This window comes from Aotus nancymaae, unplaced genomic scaffold (assembly GCF_030222135.1).
Source record: "Aotus nancymaae isolate 86718 unplaced genomic scaffold, 86718_ANA_hifiasm-v0.15.2.pri h1tg000067l, whole genome shotgun sequence".
NCBI classification, from domain to species: Eukaryota; Metazoa; Chordata; class Mammalia; order Primates; family Aotidae; genus Aotus; species Aotus nancymaae.
The window spans coordinates 1,142,697-1,165,046 of record NW_026988482.1 but is presented as its reverse complement, the minus strand read 5'-3'; the positions used below and the strand labels follow the sequence as shown (position 1 = coordinate 1,165,046).

The 22,350-nt window shown below is 47.1% G+C and overlaps 1 protein-coding gene across 3 annotated transcripts in view; it reads right to left on the bottom strand.

Moving 5' to 3' along the window:
- USP13 (ubiquitin specific peptidase 13) overlaps nucleotides 1-22,350 on the bottom strand; it is a 154,544-nt gene that overhangs the window by 94,016 nt on the left and 38,178 nt on the right. For 2 of the 3 annotated variants that reach the window (XR_010338916.1, XM_064366828.1), the window contains 4 exons: nucleotides 19,175-19,235; nucleotides 8,634-8,755; nucleotides 2,729-2,871; nucleotides 594-778 (listed from right to left, as the gene is read on the bottom strand). Coding sequence is in view for 1 of the 3 variants with exons in the window: in XM_064366828.1 (XP_064222898.1) it covers nucleotides 594-778; nucleotides 2,729-2,871; nucleotides 8,634-8,755; nucleotides 19,175-19,235 (511 nt within the window). In the remaining 2 variants the exon portion in view is untranslated. Of the gene's footprint in view, nucleotides 1-593; nucleotides 779-2,728; nucleotides 2,872-8,583; nucleotides 8,756-19,174; nucleotides 19,236-22,350 lie in introns of those variants that run through there. The other variant, XR_010338917.1, reaches the window with a different exon arrangement.

Genomic DNA, 22,350 nt, shown 5'->3' with positions numbered 1-22,350 from the left:
TAAGTTAAGTGTTACTACAAAAATGTCCAAAAGTTAAAAAGATCGTTTATGAAGTAAAAACATTACAGTAAGAGGTTAATTTATTATTCATAAATGCAGTGCAGCCAAGTGTAAGGTGAATCTGCAGTACCGAACACTGAATTCACTCCCCACTCACCCACCCACTGATGCAGGGCAGCTGCACTCTGCCTGCTCCATTCACGGAAGGTACCCTGTGCAGGAGAGCATTTTCCACGTGATACCACATTGCTGCTGTAGCGTTTCCGGGTTTCGATATGTCCAGATATACAAATACTTACCATTGTGTTCTCACAGCAGTCAGCACAGTGCTGAGCTGGACAGGTTCGTAGCTGAGGAGCAACACGCCACGTCGTAGATCCTGGCTGTGAAGGAGGCTACGCCATCTAAGTTTGTCCAAGTATACTCGGCGATGTTCACACAAGGAAATCACCTAATGATGCATTCTCAGAATATACCACCATCCTGGGCTGTCTGAATCCAGAGCCTACACGCTCCAACCACCTGGATTCGGGGATCGGTCAAACCTAAGAGGAAGCCAGCGCGTGTCCTCAAGTCAGTAAAGGCACACTCACCTGCCCCGTCAGGAGTGATGGTTCCCAGTTTCACGGCTAGCGGGTAGCCCATGTCTCTGTAATGCTCCAGCGCGTGTCCATTGCCCCCAGAGCTGTCAAAGAACCACTTTCCACACAGGACAGAGCCATCAGTCAGATTCAGCCACAGGTTTTCTCGCAGGTCACATCTGGCACACTTCCAACCACTGCAAAGCCATTGGAGAGCGGTCAGAACAGCCAGAGAGCATCGTTTAAAAATTCACATCTAAGACAACAGAGCGTTTCCAGCAGGCAGGTCACAGCAGAGGTGCAGTGGAACCACCGACTGGTGATTCCTATGTTCTCCCCTTAAAACACTGTTGGTCAGACGCGGTGGCTCATGCCCGTAATCGCAGCACTTTGGGAGGCTGAGACAGGCAGATCACCTGAGGTCAGGAGTTCGAGACCAGCCTGGACAACATGGCGAAACCCTGTCTCGATTAAAAATACAAAAAATAGCAGGCGTGGTGGCACGCACCTGTAATCGCAGCTACTCAGGAAGCTGAGGCAGAGAACTGCTTGAACCTGAGAGGTGGAGGTTGCAGTGAGCTGAGATCATGCCACTGCACTCCAGCCTGGGTGACAGAGCAAGACTCTGTCTCAAAAAACAAATAAATTGTTTCTCCCCCAGAGCAGCAGGATCACTCAGCAGCCTGCCCGCCACCCAGATGTGCGCTGGCCCCTCCAGCAGCTCTGAGGGGCTTTTTTACTTTCGAAAACTGACACACGAGTTGGTGCTAGGACAGGAGCCCATTTCCTTGCAGTTCCTCCATGGAACAGAGGAGCCTGACCAAGTTTAAAATATTAAGGATCTTGTGTGTATAAATGGCTAGAGTCCTAAAGCATTAATCACATGGACTACAACTAGTTTATACAAAACCTGACTCCACTGCAAATCTAAATTAGTTAGAAAGGAAACCAATTTGACTAAATGCTAAATGCCAACTATGTGCCAAATACCTTCCAGAAGTCTCATCATTTAATCCCAATAAACACCTTTCGGCATCACTGTTTTTACAAACGGAGAAACGGAGGCCCAGAAGTCACCCTCGTTTCCCGAGACCACACAGCAGGTGAACACAGTGCAACTGTCAGGATTCAACCGAATCAGAGACATTCCCAATCCATCTGCCTCTGTAATCACACCAGCGCCTCGTAAGAGGAGACGTGAATGGAGCCCAAAGGCTATTCCAGCCAAAATGCACCAACCAAGGACTTCTGAGTTGGATTCCCGTAAAACAAGACTCTGAGACAAAGCAGTGAAGGAAAATGGCTCGTCTGGGAGGTGATCCCAAGGAAGAGGGGAAGATACAAGAAGGGGCCAGAGCTGCTGCAGGATATGTCAGTGAGCCAAGGTACGCTAGGGGCAACTGGGCTCAGGCCACGTGGGGAACTGCAGGAGACAGGTATCCCACCTGGAGGGGCAGGAAAATGGGGTATTACTCCACCCACGCCACAGCCACTGGTTTAGGGCCGCCCCAGGAGAAGGGAGGAAGCTTCGCTCTGATGTTTCTGACTGACCCAGGCACCAGCCGTACTGGCTTCAGCAAACAGAAAACGCGCTCGAGCCAAGGGTTGCAAGTGCTTGCAACTGGCAGCTTCAGGACAGGGAAGGGCTCGGGGTATGGGCTGGGCACATTCAGCATCTACTACAAAGGTACAGACAATTTCAGAGAGAAGTTTTATATTTACTTTCAATAAAAGGCATCTGGGGCCGGGCACGGTGTCTCACGCCTGTAATCCCAGCACTTTGGGAGGCCTAGGCAGGCGGATCCCCTGAGGTCAGGAGTTCAAGACCAGCCTGACCAACATGGAGAAACCCTGTCTCTACTAAAAATACAAAATTAGCTGGGGGTGGTGGCGCACGCCTGTAATCCCAGCTACTTGGGAGGCTGAGGCGGGAGAATCACTTGAACCCAGGAGGCAGAGGTTGTGGTGAGCTAGGATCACACCATTGCACTCCAGCCTAGGCAACAAGAGTGAAACTCCATCTCAAAAATAAAAATAAAAGGCATCTGGTAAGAAAAAAATATAACTGCCAATTCAAAAAAGAGAAAACAAATATTCATTTGGCCAGTTTTAGGGAGTAAAGTTCCATTCTGCGACTTGACTCTCACCTTGGAGGAATCCTGACTCCATTGTCCAGCTGGGTGAGGTTGTTGGCGTATTTAGACACTGGCAATTCATTTTCCCATGTGTCTGGGTCCTGCTTTCTGTATGGAGATTTTGAGCTGAGAACAGCATCGCAAGCAATTGTTACCTGTAAGACAAACCCAGATGTGATATAAAATAACAGTCTGGGAGAATAACAATTTGCTAGTGAATAGCAAATCCACTAGAATGTGAGTTTAAAACTGAAGAAATGCGCACAGCACAGCTGTCCCAGAAACAAGAGCCTGTTTTCCTGCCCTTGCCCTGTATCCAGCTAGGTCTGTCCCTGAACTATGGACAATGGCACAGGGAGCAAGAAACTAGATTCATTTTCTAAGCCCAAGCTTAGAGGTCAGATTTAACACTTCCTACCACTTAGCAAGCAGGGCGAACAACTTACAAGGGTGAAATCAGATACAGAAATGCCCAGGACTTGCCCAAGTGGTGTGCCTCCCTCATAACAATGTACACTCAGCTATCCAGCATCTCAACTCATCACACAACGGCATGTGGTCAAGGGCACTCGAATGGCATGGAAGCAGCCTGGCTCCATTTCTTAATCTGCTGCAAATGTGACCCTGGACGGGAACATGCCTGGGTGTCTCTGTGCCAGAGCGGTCCCCATCACGAGCAAATCTGTGATGTCCTGCTCGGCACCAACTGACCGCAGGGGAGGAGGGAACAGACTCTGCCTTCTCTCCGCCTGACTGATCCTGGCCAAATGCCTGTTACCCAATTTGCTATTGGCTTAATGTTGTAAGCTATTTCCAGCTGTCTTTTAAAAACGTATATTCTGGTTGCAAGGTAAACTGGTACGGCTGCTTTGGAAAAGTTTGGAAGTTCATCAAATAGTTAAACAGTTACCACATGACCCAGTAATTCTACCACAGGCCTGCACCCAAGAGAAATGAAGATATGTGTCCACATAAAAACTTGTACACATCGTTCACAATAGCATTATTTATAATAGTCAAAAACTGGAGCCGGGCACAGTGGCTCACGCCTGTAATCCCAGCACTTTGGGAGGCCGAGGCAGGTGAATCACTTGAGGTCAGGAGTTCGAGACCAGCCTGGCTAACACGGTGAAACTCCAGCTCTACTAAAAATACAAACATTAGCTGGGCATGGTAGCATCCATCTGTAGCGCCAGCAACTCAAGAGGCCGAAGCAGGAGGATCGCTTGAGCCTGGGAGGCAGAGGCTGTAGCGGGCTGAGAATGCACCATTGCACTCCAACCTGGGCAACGAGAGAGAAACCCTGTCTCAAAAAAAAAATTTTAACAAAAAATAAAAATAATGGAAACAACACAAAAGCCTACGGATACAACAAATAAAATGTAAGATAAAATGCTGTACGTACACTAGAATGTTATTTGGCAGTAAAAAGGAATGAAATATTGATACGTGCTACAATATAGATAAACCTTGAAAAGATATTCTAAGTGAAAAAGCCAGTCACAAACAACAGCATATTACATGACGCCGTTTTTGTGAAACGCCCAGACCAGGCAAGTCTGCAGACATAGAAAGCAGATTACTGAGAGCTGCCGGCTCGGCTTGGAGGAGGGGCTGGAGGACAGTGGGGTGTGGGGTTTTCGGTGAGTCAAGAGAAACATTCCACAATCAGATAGTGCTGATGGGTGCCCAACTCTGAATATAATAAAAGCCACTGAATTGCTAAAAAAAATTGACAAAATATGTCACCTGTATCACTAATATCCTGCACAGTGAGCTGGCCATTTCCCCTGAGTGGTACTTTCCCATGTGCCTAGGTCCTGGCATCTGACCCTAGAACCAAGGAAGACATGAGGAACAATGGAGGAAGTGCCCTCAGCGGCCTTGTCACCCTAGCTCGCCCACAGGCAAGTCCTGGGAGCTGCGTGTCCACCCCACCCCAGCCCTCCTGGTCCTGGCCACCATCGTGGTTTCCCCATGGCTGCACGACAGCCTCCTCACAGCGGCCTTTCCTCTGCCCCTGCCCCTCCTCTCTGCACAGCAGCCAGGGTGATCTGCTGTGAAAATTACATCCTATCCTTCCCCAGCTTAAAACTCTCCAAAGTTATACTGACCACTACTGATGGATGACACAGAGCTCCTCAGCCAGGAACAAGGAGGGGTCCCTGGCCTCAACAAGCTTATAGTCCATTAGAGGTCAGGATACAGTTAAGTCTCTCAGAGGAGATCCTCACATTTATCTCTGCCACAAAGGCTGTTGATAATTTGCTTTTTCTTTCCAGTATGAAAACTCACCTCCCATCACCTTCACAAGTGCCCATAGAAAAGAGAGCTGAGGTCACCACAAGCCCCTTCCAGGATTTATGGGTTAGGGACATGTCACCTCAGCACTTCTGGCCAGGACTTCATCCTCGTTCCTGACTGTGAGGAGCCCAGTGTCATCGGTCAGCAGTGGTGAGAGCTTGGAGTGGAGAAGGGCAGGATCTGATTTTCACAGCAGATCACCCCGGCTGCTATGGGGGCAGAGGGCGGAAGGCCACAGTAAAGAGGCCGTGTGTCACCTGCTCATCTTTCCAGTCTGACCTATTATAGCCCCCTTGTTTGTTTCACCAACTACCTGAATCACGTCTGTGTCCTCCTTAGGACGGTCTCCGCCTCTCCTAGATCTCCCCTGAGCGTTCTGGTTTGCAGCGCACTTTGATTCTGAACAAGACTCAGACAGAATACTTCTCCTTTGTCTTTGAATATCTTTCTGGCTGACAACCAGCAAAACATCCTTAGTCTTCTGTGCCTATAAAACACTGACCCAGTGTTTTCAGAATATCACCCAGAATCATTTAAAGGCCCTTTTTATGGGTGACAGCTGAAGGTCAGGATCCATCATCCCATAATCACACTGTGAATTATTTTTCCCTGGTTATGTTATCTGAAGTGAAGTGAAAAGACCTTGATACTAGCCCGGGCTCCATCCCAAGGCTTCATAAGACTCCAGTTCAGTTCTGCACTGGAACTAGCTCAAACTGGCTCATAAGAGGCCAACTTTAAATTTTAGGAAATTTGGCAAGGTGGCTGCTAAACACAGTCATTATAAAACATTAAATCACACAAACTTACAACTAAATAAAATGCTTTTGAAAAGCTGACATGGAATCAAAAATTCTTCACTTCCTAGTTGCTTTACTGTATCTTCTTCTTATCTGTGCGTGGAGGTTTTCTTTACACACGTCAGCTGCATGCTGGAAATTCTGTGTAACGGTCTGCTACCATCAAACTCTTTCCAACACCACATTCAGCGATGTCACATTGACAGCCTGAAATCAGCCATGGTGAGAGTATTTACACCATGGAATCAGCAGACAAGGCAAAACAGGGCGTTTCCCCCAGGGAGCCCGTCGTTAAACATTCACAAGCAAACGACTGCTCCAATTGCTGGTGTCAAAAATGAAAGCTTTGGATTTCAGGCTCTGAGTTCCCTGCTGAGCTCACCGCGCTCTGACTCTGTGAACTCAGCATCACCCGGGGCGGCTTAACGTTCTGGTGGAACCTACAGAGTAACTCTCTGAAACTGAAATTCCTCTGCGCTAAGACGCTCAGGAGATGAAGGAAGAATCACCTGGTGAGATGCTTTGAGCTCAATACTTTTTGTCACTTAAAAGTTTAAAAAGAGAATTGTCATTGCCAAAAATGTGGCAAAAGCATGAAAAGAAAACACAGTCACTTCTAGGGAGACGAACCGTCCGCCACCACAAGGTACGGTCACTTCTAGGGAGACGAACCGTCCGCCACCATGAGGTACAGTCACTTCTAGGTAGATAAACTGTCCGCCACCATGAGGTACAGTCACTTCTAGGGAGATAAACCGTCCGCTACCATGAGGTAAGCCCAGGCTTTGCCTGGAATCCCCACACCCTCACCTTCCTAATAAGCCTCTCTTCTTTTCTCATTCTTAAAGTATTTCTTAATACTAAAAGACTCTATATTAAAAATGATTATATATCTTGCTGGATTCAGGTTTCTATGGCATTTCTCTTATTTTAAATAAGAGTATTCATATTTCAAATTATCCTCCAAGTACAACAATAAGAAAAGGTTTTTTATTAACTTTTTTTTAACATGAAGTCTTATTCATGAGGGACTGAAAGGAAAAGAATTTATCATAACATTGATTCACAGTCTGTGTCTTCTCTTCAGACAGCAGAAATAGAGTTATATTAAACAAGGCGGTAAGAACTCTCAGTATTGCAGAAATGTAAGCATTAGTATATAATTTCAGGTAATGGGATGAGGTAAGGCCATGCTGTCCACTAATACATTTTATCCTTGGTAACGGCCACATGAGTCAACACGGAATTGGAGAAAGCAAAGGTAATTTAATTCCGCGTGCCTTACCGAACACTGTGCACTTAGAACTAAAAGAAGAGGAATGATAAATAAATGTACATAAAATTCTCATTTCTGTATCTTAGATATAAGGCAGATTGGGGCAAAAGAGAATGAATGGTGGACACCTTAGTCCCTAACGACAAGGAAACCCCAAGCACAAATGGCCCCTTTCGGCAGGGGCAAGCGCACAGATGGCAGCAGAGAGAGTCTCACAAGCTCCAGGAGACTCTGGGACCTGAAGAGCTGGCTTTGGTTCCGGCCTAGTTCAAGGAGGGAAAAACGGACCCGCGTGTCTAAACTCAACCCACCCCGACCCACTGCCATCTGTGGCCAGGCTAGGGGAAGTCAAGGTGTGCACAGAGTGGAAAGAGGAAAAGAAATGAGAGACGAGAAACAAGAAAAGGAAAGCGGGCACAGCGCACAGGCACTAGAGGGAAGGAGCAAGAGCAGGGGGCAGTCGGGGTCCCCGCGGGCGCCCTGCCACGCCCACCCCGGCGTGCCAGAACCAGAGGAAAGCAAACCTGCCTCCCTGTCTCACCCCAGCAGCTCCAGTTTCGAGTGGAGAAAATCAAAGTCCCTCCACAAAACTGGATTAGGAAGAAAAGAGAAGGAAGAGAAGGAGGAACCCACACTAGAAACATCCAACACCTAGAAAGTCGTCTTCGTTCCCACAGGGAGTGAAACTGCGCCCAGGGCTCCCGCCGAGCTGCGGTTTGTAAACGCTTGGTTCTTCTGTCACTGCCCTGCTATTGTTTCAGCAGTGAGCATGTTACATGGAAGGCCCACATAATAAACACGATAAAAAGACTGTCATCCCCCTGATTCAGGAGGCAAGAAGCCAGCCCAACCTGGAGACCAGCCTAATGAGCCACGAGGCCCAAACAGCACGCAAGGTGAGAGCGCGAAAGGCCCAGCACTACCGAAACGTCAGCCTGTAAGAAACAGCAAAAGGCCCACCGCTACCGAAACGTGAGGCTGCAGGACCCCGTCACAGAACAGAAGAGGTGACCCGGTGCGGTGGCCCACACCTGTAATCCCCACACTTTGGGAGGTTGAGGCGGGTGGATTACCTGAGGTCAGGAGTTCAAGACCAGCCTGACCAACATGAAGAAACCCCGTCTCTACTAAAAATACAAAAATTAGCCAGGCGTGGTGATGCACACCTGTAATCCCACCTACTCGGGAGGCTGAGGCAGGAGAATCACTTGAACCTGGGAGGCGAAGGTTGCGGTAAGCCGAGATGGCGCCATGCACTCCAGCCTGGGCGACAAGAGTGAAACTCCGTCTCAAAAAAAAGAGACGAGGTAAGCGCACGTGCAGGCCAGCACTACTGAAACGTGAGGCTGCGGGACCCCGTCAGAGAAGAGAAGAGGTGTGCCCGCGTTGACGCTCATTCTCATGCTCTTCTCTCAGTCCACCCGCTCTCCCCGCCCCGCCCCTGCACCCTGCCCCTGCACACACACACGCCACACACGCACACACACCTGACACAGAGTCACGCGCATCTAGCTAGCCGCCGCGCACACTCACTGACCAGGGCCGGTAACTCCTCAATATTTGGTAGTGCTATTTCATAGTGATCTGGGAATATAACAAGTTTGGCTTCATCTTCATATTCATAATCGTCGCTATTTAAATCGTCATCAGTATCTAGATCTGAGGAGAAAACAAAAACAGAAGTAGTGAGGAAAGCAGCATCCCACACTGCTCTGGGAAAAGCAGCACTCACTGGGAAAGCCATGAGTCCGGGCGACGCGATGCCAAGGGGGTGACATCTACAACCTGCTCCTCTGACGGGGCAGGCCATCGTCCCGAACCAGCAACAGCACCCTGTCCAGCTTTCCTAAGCCGGGAACACTTACTTATCAGTGACTGATGTATGAAGAAGATTGAGCCATTTCATAAAGCTTTACACTTAAAATAGACCAATGTGCAAGATACTCAAAGAATTTCCCAGAAAGAAAATGTCTCAGAAATTCCTAAAAAGGAAAGGATTGCTAATTCCGTCGTCAGGTACCGGCTCCTGGTTTCACAATAGGCTGGAACAGTTGTTTGGTTTTTTTGGTTTTTTTTTTTTTTTTTGCAACATCATAATATGAAAGTATGGTTTTAGAGTTGATGCACTTAGGTTCAAGTCTGGTTCTAAAACATAATGTCACTTTGGGCAAGTCACAAACTCTCTAAGCCTTAATTTTCCCGTTTCTCACATGGAGATAATAGCATATAAACAAGAACAAGAGACCTGGCAATATAATAGGTCGTCAATACATGTTAGCCATAACTTAAAAACAGAATCTCCCTCTCCCTCTCTTAGAGTGTTGAGTTACTGCATAGTAGAACAAAGCGGGAAGCCCTATAATGTGAGCGGTCAGATTGTCCTTGGCTGCAGAGAATTCTCAGTAAGAAAGATGAGCTCCTTGGTCAGGTGCAGTGGCTCACGCCTGTAAACCCAACACTATGGGAGACCGAGGCGGGTGGATCATGAGGTCCACCCTGGCCAATATAGTGAAACCCTATCTCTACTAAAAATACAAAAATTAGCCGGGCGTGGTGCGTGCGCCTGTAGTCCCAGCTACTCGGGAGGCTGAGGCAGGAGAATCGCTTGAACCTGGGAGGCAGAGGTTGCAGTGAGCCAAGATGGTGCCACTGCACTCCAGCCTGGGCGACAGAGCGAGACTCCGTCTCAAAAAGACAGATGAGCTCCTCTAGCCTGTTATCCATCAAGTTGTCACCTTTGCTCAGCTCATCTCTGGTAAAGGTTAAATGAAGCCTCAAGGAAATGTCTTGTCACAATATTTATATAGACATTTCAGCATCACTTTTACAGGGATGCCAGCATCCCAGATCATGTTTGTATATTTATGCTTGGAACTATGGTGACAAAGAGCTAGTGAGTTATATTCCACTCACATGCACACAAACAGGCACACGAACACACAGAGACGTGGGTTCTACAGACAAAGTTATTTCACTTATTGAAGCAGCCACCTGAGAACCAAAGGGTTCAGACTGTTATTACTTGTATGTTTCCAATCAAAAACCCAGTATATGTTTGTGTACAGCTCTGCTCTTAAATTCCCAAAGGTAGGGCAGTTTGTAGTAAGAAATGAACAAATAAGATACAGCTACAATGAAGTCTAGGCCTTTTTTTTTTTGGAGGCAGGGTTTCACTCTGTTGCCCAGACTTGAGTGCAGTGGTGTGATCATAGCTCACTGCAACCTCAAACTCCCAAGCTCCAGCCATCCTCCCACCTCAGCCTCCTGAGAAGCGAGGATGGCTGGGCCTGGCTAATTTTTTTATTCTTTGTAAAGACAGGGTCTCACTATGTTACTCAGGCTGGTCTCAAATACCTGGCCTCAAGTGACCCTTGCCACCTCAGCATCTCAAAATGCTGGGATGAAACGTGTGAACCACCACACCTGGTCTCAATGTTTTAATAAAAGACTAAATAGTAAAAGTCAGAAATACCAAAATTAAGAGCCAAACAAACAGCACCGCTAGGGAGCTACAGAAGTGAGGGCCATTTGACAAAAGGTCATTTTAAAGAATATTCTGTGAGTTTAGGCATAACTAAAGGCATTTACTTCAAGGATATAATTCAAAGAAAGATTCTATATGTTATAAAAATGTGAATGCTTCAATATCTATAACTTTTTAAGTTGGAATCTAAATGTTTAATAAAAATAGTATTCAACCCAATATAATATTATTTAAATCGTAGTTTAGACTTTAGGCTACGTAGAAACAGAAACGTTTATGCTATGTTAATGCTAAAAATATAAAATTCATCTTCACTGTAAAGACTTTATATTATGTTCATAGACAAAAATGAGAAAGAACCCTAAACAAATGAAAATAATGAATGAATGAGCTTTATTCTTGAATCTTTCTTTATTATAATATTGTATATATAACAATGTTAAGTAACCGAAGCATAAATCTTGTGATTCTGTATATAGATTCAGCTCATACAAGATATTACTGTCTCTTTTCCACAGAAAACATGCTCATTTAAAGATAATACAATGAGCATAAATAAAATACAAAAAAAAAAAATCCTTGGCCAGGCGCGGTGGCTCACACCTGTAATCCCAGCACTTTGGGAGGCCAAGGTGGGCGGATCACAAGGTCAAGAGATCACGACCAACCTGGCCAACATGGTGAAACCCCGTCTCTACTAAAAAATACAAAAATTAGCTGGACGTGGTGGCGCACGCCTGTAGTCCCAGCTACTCAAGAGGCTGAGGCAGGAGAACTGCCTGAACCCGGGAGGCGGAGGTTGCAGTGAGCCAAGATCATGCCATTGCACTCCAGCCTGGCACCTGGCGACAGAGCAAGACTCTGCCTCAAAAAAAAAAAAAAAAAAGTCCTACTCTGGCATTTGCTAGCTATGTAACTCTAGTAAATTTATTTCTAAGTTCATTTTTCTCATGAGTAAGACACACATATTACCTACCCCACAAGACGGTTAAAAGTGGATTAAACAAGATAAAGTTTAAAGGCTAGTGCAGGATCTGGTAGGTAAACAGCAGCCGCCGTCACTGCCACCTTCACCACCTCCTCCCTACGCCTGAAACGAACACAACTGAAAGTGCCTTCCCTCTCCCCTTCCCTTTGGCTGCAAGACCACGGTACCATGTGGGGTCTTCTGTGAAATTTGAGCATTCAGAGGTTATGACCTTCAAATTCTTCTAGACTGCAAGCTCAGAGAGCAGGAAATGAGTCTTACCGCCCACGTTCCTAGCCCCTGTACTGTGCCCGGCACACACCACACACTCTGTAAACGTCTGTGAATGGGACTCCAGGAAGCCAACATCAACATGCTGAAAACAACAGCACAATAGGGAGATCGAAAGAGCCGCGCTGTATTTTAACTGGCAACTCCGGTGTGTTTAAGAAGACGCAAAAAAGTAGAATTGCTGTGCTTCTTTACACTTAGTTGACGTTTATTTTATTTTATTTTATTTATGTTTTCAAGACAGAGTCTAGCCCTGTCGCCCAGGCTGGAGTACAGTGGCTCCATCTCAGCTCACTGCAACCTCTGCCTCCCGGGTTTAAGCGATTCTCCTGCCTCAGCCTCCTGCGTAGCTGGGATGACAGGCGCCCACCACCAGGCACAGTTAATTTTTGTATTTTTAGTAGAGACGGGGTTTCACCGTGTTGGCCAGGCTGGTCTTGAACTCCTAGCCTCGTGATCCGCCTGTCTCGGCCTCCCAAAGTACTGGGATTACAAGCATGAGCCACCGTACCCGGCCATACTTTTATTTTCAATTCAATGGAATGGAAGAGGGGCATGATCTTTCCCAAAAATCTTAATCCAAATTAGGAAAAAGTCCACCAGAGGCAACCTCCATTCTGATTTAGGGGACAAATCTAAGGTTCCTCCTGAACACATACAACCCCACAGCCCTAATAAAACCTAAGATTTCCACGTCTCTAAATCATGTCTCGTCACCCCAAAAATATTTAGTTGAAAAACCTACGAGTAACCATGCCTGAGGGAGCCCCATCTCCCCAGCTGCTGCTTCCTATTTGGCTCTTACGTGGCAATACCCAAGAGAGCTTTCCCCAAGTTAAAAAATAGTAATAATACAAAAAACAAAAGGCCAGGCACCATGACTCATGCCTATAATCCCAGCACATTGGGAGGCCAAGGCAGGTGGATCAAGAGGTCAAGAGATCGAGACCATCCGGGCCAGCATAGTGAAACCCCATCTCTACTAAAAATACAAAAATTAGCTGGGCATGGTGGCGCGCACCTGTAGTCCCAGCTACTTGGAAGCCTGAGGCAGGAGAATCATTTGAACCCGGGAGGCGGTGGTTGCAGTGAGCCAAGATCCTGACACTACATACACTCCAGCATGGCAACAGAGTGAGACTCCACCTCAAAAAAAAAAATTCTTCCCCAACTCTGCTTCGACGGTAGTCCCGGGATCTGAGGAGAAGTGGCCGGGACTGCCCATTTCCCCAGGATGCCCAAGCTATGAAGGACAGCGAGGGGATGAATGGTCCCTGCACAAAGCCAGGGCCTGGTTCCCAGGTCAGAGTTCTCTCAGCCTGACCATATTAACTGTAATTGTTGGAGGCACGTGACCTATCCAAGGGCTGCAATGTCTAACCAACTATTTCCCTCCAAGAGAAGGTACAGGGGAAAAGCCTCCTCAGCACAGAACATATTCTCTCTCCCACTTCAGAAAGAAAGAGCAGATGTAGTTTATTTGAACCTTCTGGTTATCAGAGGCGCAGACGAAGTTTCTGAACAGCCCATTAGCGAAACTTTGCACACATTTCCTATTTTCGGTCCATTTCTCAGCAAGTTTGAACACCTGGTCTAAGCTAAAAACAGTGGAATCTGAGTTCTCTGAGGCGAAGTGGCGGATCCTTGGAAGTTCCCCTCTTCAGACACAGAGAACCGAACTCCTTACTCCTGTTTGTGAAAACTGGGGCAGGCTCCATAAATATGTAAATATTTAACACTGTTTTTTATGATGTATCAAACATATGCTTTTGTTTGTTTGTTTGAGACAGTCTCGCTCTGTCGCCAGGCTGGAGTGCAATGGCACCATCTTGGCTCACTGCAACCTCTGCCTCCCGGGTTCAAGCGATTATCCTGCCTCAGCCTCCCAAGCAGCTGGGACTACAGGCGCCCACCACCACACCCAGCTAATTTTTTGTATTTTTAGTAGAGTCGGGGTTTCACCATGTTGGCCAGGCTGGTCTTGATCTCCTGACCTTGTGATCTGCCTACCTTGGCCTCCCAAAGTGCAGGGATTACACGCGTGAGCCACAGCATCCGGCCCCATATATGGTATTTTTTAATTAAATGCATTAGCAGTTGTTACGTATCTATGTAAATTTGTAGCTTTATTGTAAAATATACACATGGAATTAGGCCAGAATCACGTTGTGAACCGTAGGGTGTTTCTTGGAGAATCCAGAACTCCGTTGCCTCCCACTTCTCTATGTCTCTTTCACATCAGCCTACACCCCGAACTCGCCAGCTTTCATATTTTTGCAAGTTATCTTTCTAGCTGAACTCTCCCAGTTCACAGGACCCCTAAGGATCCCAGCATTTTTTTCACAGCAACCCTAAGCCAAAAGAAATGCCTAATGGTTCTGTTTATTTAGTAGTTAGATCCAAAAAAACTTGGTAAGTATGTATGTTCTAACAACCAATTCACCATTTGCAAAAAAAAAAAAAAAAAAAAAAAAAAAAAATACACGTAAGTTGAAAGAAAAAGATTTCCTTTCATTCCACAATCGCCGCAGCCCCTCGCCGGCAGGATGTGCACCTGTCGGCCGACGCAGAGCTTCTCTCTGGGTCGGATCAGCCGCTGCCACGCCGATTTCCCATTTCACACTGATTTTCCGGAGTGCTTGACTTTTACCACAGAAACCACTTAAAAAAAACCAGCTTTACAAAGATATGAAGTTATCGGAAGGAATACGGGGTCACCTAATTGTAAAAGCACATTGTGCTTGGTTCATGCAAAGGCTGAGCATCACGAGGCTCCCTCAGAGACTTAAAACACGCCTCAGGGCCCTGGTGAGCTCACTGCAGCACTCCAAGGGCCTCAGAACACGGCTTGGGGACCACAGGAAAAAAATCTAAAAGCTTTATACGTGTATAGACAGTCACTGGGAGGATACACAAAGCGGTGCCCACAGAAAATGTGTCTCTGAGTCAGTAACCAAGAGGCTAGGATACGGGGCAGAGAGGGGAAAAAACTTAATTTTCACCAAACAGCCCTTTATAACTTCTCAATTTTAAGCTTTACCCATGAGGTACATATTGAAAAAAATTTTAATTCTAAATATTTTTAAAGTATAGAATTTAAATGATTTTTCAATTACCAATAATTGTGGTTGCTGGTTTTAAAAAAAAATGGCAGCAAAAGCTAGTGCTGAGGTCATTTCACTTGAACATCAAAGTAACGTGGAGGAAGAGTGATTTGCCACTGAGGGGCAAGGTGGCATTCAGGACACAGGGAAGCCACGTGGCACCAGCCAGTGGCCTCAGCTTCCCTTATAAAGTCAATTGCAGGTTGCAACCAAATAATTCAGTGGCTTCAATGTCACTGTTGAGCCAACGGAAAAGGAATCATTTATTCACAGTCATCAAATGAATGGGAATAAAACACCTCCATCCAAGATAAAGCATTGGCCACCTACATCCGTTCCATGAAGCAGAAGAAGGAGCATCACAATTTCATTTCAGTACCAGTAAAATAGCACCTCCTAGTCATAACGTAACAGAGAAACTGCAAGAGAGCTCTGAGTTATCTTTCTCTCCAGGAGGAATCCACCCCAGCATCCCTTTGAGGGGAGTCTGTGGCAGAGGCTACCAGCTGCCTCATGACACCCGCTGTCCCCTCCTTCCTAATAAGAGACCCCAAACTTTACTCAGCGAAGGCAGCTGGTGGGCTTTCCAGCCTCCTGTGCAGCTAGGTATGGCCATGTGACCAAGTTCTGACAGAGAGGCGTAAACTGACTAGGGTTCTGTGGGAAGGCTGACAAAAGCAAGGTGACTCTGCTGGGAGATTAGACGATTTTGTCCTTCCCCCTTCCTCTTTCATGCTTTCCAGAATCAGGATGTGATGGCTGGCATTCCAGTAGCCATTTTGGACCGTGAGGTGACCCTGAGGTCGGAAATTGCAGGCCAGGATGGAGGGGAAGCCGGGATGTGGGAAGAGTCTAGGTCCCTGGTGAACAAGAGGCCACCACATCACCCCACTCACTGTTTCTCAACATCCTCCACGACAGCAAAATCAGCATCTATCTTGTTTAAAGTTACCACAATCAGTCGGGCATGGTGGCTCACCACTGTAATCCCAGCACTCTGGGAAGCCAAGGCAGGCAGCCAGGAGACCAGCCTGGCAACACGGCAGAACGCTATCCAAAGAAAAACACAAAAATTAGCCAGGCATGGTGGCGCATGCCTGTGGTCCCAGCTACTCGGGAGGCTGAGGTGGGATGATGGCTCTAACCCAGAAGGAGGCTGAGTTTGCAGTGAGCCATGATTGTGCCACCGCACTCCAGCCTGAATGACATACTGAGACCCTGTCTCAAAAATAAATAAATAAAGCTACCAGTGTTTTAAGTTTTCTGTTACATAGACCAGATGTAATCCTAATACACAGTCCATCCCTGAAAGTAATGTACAGGTCACATCAACTCAGAGGGCTGGGACCAATGTGTCAAGAGAACAGTGCCTGTCCAGGAGATGAGAAGCATTGGTTGAGGGGCTTTAAATCAGAGCTTGCAAAAAATGAATGCTTGTAAAAAATGAATTCCTGGCCAGGCACAGCAGCTCACACATGTAATCCCAGCACTCTGGGAGACCTCGAGGTCTTTTGAGAAGAAAACACAAAAGCTAAAGGCCAAGGTCAGCTAACTTCTTCATCCAACCAAAGAAAATAATAAAAATTAACAACAGTAAAATGTTTAATTATTTCTGCTTTCAAGAAGATCCTGCTGATGTCACTTAATTCAAACAAAATCATACGATCTGTATTAGTGCAAAGGAGCTGGATGGCTAATAAAGCATCAGAAGGTATCCAGTAATTTCAGCTTCGGGTTTCACACTAGCCTGGTTTGGGTTTGGTTGGTTAAATTGGGTTGGGGACCAAAGGCAGGTTGAGAAGTAAGGAGGACTGGCCAGGGCAGAAAAGCCAACTGCAGAGAAGCCTCATACAGAAAAGTGTGAGCTGAGAAGCAGGGGAAGACAGGAAGCCTGGATCCCGCACAGAGCGACCGAGAACCAGGCCAGGAAGGAAACTCAGCTCCACAACAGTCTTCAATGGCTTTACTTTTCAAATAATTAATGTGTCTTTTCATCACAATAACATGTTTGTTATAGAAAAAGCTTAACTACAGATAAGCAAAAAGACAAAAATTGCAATCACTTCCATTCTATGACCGGGAAAGAGCTACTATTAACAGTTGGAGGCCAGGCGCAGTGGCTCACGCCTGTAATCCCAGCACTTTGGGAGGCCAAGGCAGGTGGATCACGAGGTCAAGAGATCGAGACCATCCTGGTCAACATGGTGAAACCCCGTCTCTACTAAAAATACAAAAAATCAGCTGGGCGTGGTGGCGCGTGCCTGTAATCCCAGCTACTCGGGAGACTGAGGCAGGAGAATTGCCTGAACCCAGGAGGCGGAGGTTGCGGTGAGCCGAGATCGCGCCACTGCACTCCAGCTTGGGTAACAAGAGCAAAACTCCGTCTCAAAAAAAAAAAAAAAACAGTTGGAGTATTCTTCCAGATTCTTCCAATTCCCGGATATGTATGTACATGTATGAATGTGTATGTAGAAGTGTGGGCACACTCGGATATACATGCATGCACGCATACACACATATCTCTATACACATGTGTATACATGTATGGCATTTTTTTACAAAAATGAAATCATACTATGGACACTATTTTGCAAGTCCTTCCAAACAATAATCTGAGGCATTCAGGCATATAAACTTGTTCGCCAAATATTATCAAACCACTTTTTTGCTTGAGAAAAGCATATCAGAAGCTTAATATAAACTGTGGCCATAATTATATAATATAGAAATCAGTAGTCATTTGCATAAACAAATCTGGCTCTTCTGAATAAGGGAAATTTGATTAATCCACGATTAATCAAACACTAGAGCCGTAATTATTGCAGGCAAGGTCCACTGGTGCTAAAATTAGTGAGCAAAACTTTGAGGAGAAACAAGGTATTTGGCACAGGCTCAAAGTCTCATTCTCGAAATATTTCTTAATTACACTATAACTTTACAGTGAAGAAACCCAGCAGACGCCACCTTAACGCTGCTCAAGTTCAACGTCACCAGGGTGACAGCTTGCCCGCGTCACGTGCCCGACACCACGCACTGCGAAGGGCAGGCTACGGCTGCAGGATTCTTTCCAAAATGCTTAGCTTCACATTTTTTATGAGAAAACATCAGATAACACCAAACTGAGGTCTATTCTACAAAATAACTGGCCAGCACTCTTCCAAAGTGTCAGATTACTAGAGACAAAGAAAAACTGCAGAATGAAGAGAGTCTGGAAAGGATTAAACACACACGGCAGCTAAAGACGACGTGGAACCCTGGACCCCACAACACAGAAAGGACATTGGTGGGAGAAAAATCACGACATCTGAATGAAGTCTGCCGTTTGGCTAATTTTAAAAAGAAAAAGGAAAAAAATGACTTTTTTTTTTCCTGAGAGACAGGATCCCGCTCTGTCGCCCAGGCTGGAGTGCAGTGGCACAATCATAGCTCACTGCGGCCTTGACGTCCTGGGCTCGAGCAATCCTCCTGCCTCAGCCTCCCAAGTCACTGAGACTACAGACACACTACCACACCCAGCTAATTTTTTCATTTTCTGGTAGGGACAGGGCCTTTTTATGTTACCCAGGCTGATCTCAAACTCCTGGTTTCAAGCAATCCTCCTGCCTCAGCCTCCCAGAGTGCTGGACGTACGGGTGTGAGCCACTGTGAGGGGCAGCTATTTAAAGTCAGCAAAAAATTGGCCGGGCGCAGTGGTTCACACCTGAAATCCCAGCCAAGGCAGGTGGACCACTTGAGCTCAGGAGTTTGAGACCAGCCTGGGCAACATGGTGAAACTCCATCTTTACAAAAAATACAAACAATTAGCCAGTTGTGGTGGTGTGTGGCTGTGGTCTCAGCGACTCAGGAGGATGAGGTGGGAGAACAGCTTGCGCTCAAAAGGTGGAGGCGGCAGTGAGTCAAGATGGCACGGCTGCTCTCCAGCCTGGGCAGGAGAGCCAGACCCTGTCTCAAAAACTAAAAATAAGCAGTAAACAGACCAGAAGCAGAGTTATAATTACTCTCTAGTCACCGTAAGTATAACTGCTTCAAAGCAGTAAACCCAACTAAGAGGGTTAAAAGCACACTTCACTGGTAGCTAAATGCAAAGTGGAGGCAGGCTTTTAAATTGGTGCCTCTTATCCTTAAATTGCACAGCAATAAACAATCTATTACTCCGAACCAAAGATGCACATGAGTCTGCACACATACACACACAAACATAAAATCTGAGCATGCTACTGATAACTATTTACCTAAAAAAATCTTGGAATTCCTCCTTTTTGGTAAAGCTCCACCAGACGCCCCTCTTACCTTCTGAAAAGGAAAAAAAAAGATCATTAAAATGCAGCCTATAAAATACACATATTTGTGGGGGGAAAGCACATCTCAGAGGTTCCTAGTTTTTATAGAAGGCCAAGAAGAAATATCCCCTTGAGATGATCAATTCCAGGATAAACAGGAACTGACCCAGGTCAATGCAGGTAGGTGAAGGGCAATGCTATCCATCTGCTGATTTTTATCAAGTGATAAAGAAAGCACTTCTGGAAAGACAAATGGAAACCAGGGATCAAGGTGACATCGATGCTTAAACTTCAAATCAGCACCTGCTTCCAAGAGGGCTGGGGTCCAGACCTGATCATGAAAGACTCAGGAAAGACGATGGGGCTCCAGGAGGCGAGGGTCTTATTCTCCTTCTTACCCCGAGGGTCTCTAGTGCTTGGCACTGGGCATGCTGAACAACTATTGTTGAAAGGCTTAATAAATATCGATAGTCATTAACAGTCTGGTCATATGAAATCTCAATCTAACCTCCCTAAACATTTTTGGAGCACCCACAAGTGGCTATGTGTGCCATCCTAAGGAGGGTGTATTTTCTACCTGTGGTGGAAGTCATCAGCAGTAATGAAATAAAATGCCCATCAAGTGGTAATACAAAAGAGGCCATTCATCTGATGTTGGCACAAAACATTTTACTCTCAAATCAATTATAACACCAAAACCCTATTTCCAAGCAGCCACCGGTGCCGAGACCGTGCGGCCCCTTTTCTGCTTCTCAGTTTGTCCTCTCATGAGTTCTAAGTATCCTTTCTCATATTTTAATATTTGACTTTGAAGGCTGACTCATCTTTGTGATTCTCACATTAAGTTTTGACGGCTTCTACTACAGGTTTACAGCTCACATCTTAGGAATCTGCATTATAGAATACTTTAGCTCAAAAACCTGTCCCTCCAAATACTGATGCCAAATGCATTCCTCTTAGAATCCCTCCCCTGTGATCTCAGAGGCTCTTTCCTCCCCTCTCCACTCACCTGCCTCAGAAAGGAATGAAATAAAACCTATTGCAAAGGCACCTTTAACAATCCTGGAGGTCCCCTGAAATCTCTCTACAGGACTTTATGGTGTTCTTTAATTATTCTAGTCTCACTGCCCCCTCCCTTCTGCATGATGGCAGAAGGATGACAAAGAGGGGTTGCATGAAGACTTGCTAGAACATGAACCTGTCCCCAACTGCAAGATTCACATCTTAGACTTGCAAAAAAGGAGAACTTTCTTCTAAAGACCATCACCTCTGCATCAGTCAGCAACCAACATCAACAAGGTGTTAGAAAATAAAACTCCTCCATCAGCAAATATGGCTGTGCCCACGTGTCAGGTTCTGTGTTGGAGCTCAGGGTGCCAACTGGATGAAGACATGATCCATCTTTTAAGGAGCTAGCCCGCATAACAGGGGCGCATATATGTAAACAAATGGCGCCACAGATTCTGGTGAGTGCTAAGAAAAATTAGAAAAAGGCACAATCACATCATAAGGAGCAAACGATCAGTTCATCTGGGGAGAAGGGTGTGGGTAGGGCTGGTCAGGTAAGAACAGCAGCAATCCTGGCATATAGCAGCTGCTGAGTAAATATCTGTTGGATGGATGGATGGATGGATGGGTGGATGGATGGGAGAGTGGGTAGGTGGGTAGGTAGGTAGGTGGGTGGGTGGGTGGGAGGGTGGGTGGGTGGATGGATGGGTGGGTGAGTGGGTGGATAGACGGATGGGTGGATGGGTGGTGGGTGGACAGATGGATGGATGGATGAAAGGTGGATGGATGAATGGATGGATGGGTGGGTGGATAGGTGGGTAGGTGGATGGAAGGGAGGGTGGGTGGGTGGATGGATGGATGGATGGATGGATGGGTGGATGGGTGGGTGGATGGGTGGATGGGTGGATGGGTGGATGGGTGGATGGGTGGATCGGTGGGTGGATGGGTGGATGGGTGGATGGGTGGATGGATGGATGGAGAGTGGGTAGGTGGGTAGGTAGGTAGGTGGGTGGGTGGGTGGGAGGGTGGGTGGATGGATGGGTGGGTGAGTGGGTGGATAGACGGATGGGTGGATGGGTGGTGGGTGGACAGATGGATGGATGGATGAAAGGTGGATGGACGAATGGATGGATGGGTGGGTGGATAGGTGGGTAGGTGGATGGAAGGGAGGGTGGGTGGGTGGGTGGATGGATGGATGGATGGATGGGTGGATGGGTGGATGGGTAGATGGATGGATGGATGGATGGATGGGTGGATGGGTGGATGGGTGGATGGATGGATGGGAGAGTGGGTAGGTGGGTAGGTAGGTAGGTGGGTGGGTGGGAGGGTGGGTGGATGGATGGGTGGGTGAGTGGGTGGATAGACGGATGGGTGGATGGGTGGTGGGTGGACAGATGGATGGATGGATGAAAGGTGGATGGACGAATGGATGGATGGGTGGGTGGATAGGTGGGTAGGTGGATGGAAGGGAGGGTGGGTGGGTGGGTGAGTGGGTGGGTGGATGGATGGGTGGATGGGTGGATGGGTGGATGGATGGATGGATGGGTGGATGGATGGATGGGAGAGTGGGTAGGTGGGTAGGGAGGTAGGTAGGTAGGTGGGTGGGTGGGTGGGAGGGTGGGTGGATGGGTGGGTGAGTGGGTGGATAGACGGATGGGTGGATGGGTGGTGGGTGGACAGATGGATGGATGGATGAAAGGTGGATGGACGGGTGGATGGATAGATGACAGATGGATGGATGGGTGGGTGGATAGGTGGGTGGGTGGATGGATGGGAGGGTAGGTGGGTGGGTGGGTGGGTGGATGGATGGGTGGGTAAGTGGGTGGATGGACGGATGGGTGGATGGGTGGACAGACGGATGGATGGATGAAAGGTGGATGGATGGGGGGATAGAGGGATGGATAGATGGATGGATGGGTGGGTGGATAGGTGGGTGGGTGGGTGGATGGATGGGAGTGTGGGTAGGTAGGTGGGTGGGTGGAGGATGGGTGGGTAAGTGGGTGGATGGACAGATGGGTGGATGGACAGATGGATGGATGGATGAAAGGTGGATGGATGGACGAATGGACAGATGGATGGATGGGTGGGTGGGTGGATGGATGGGAGGGTGGGTAAGTGGG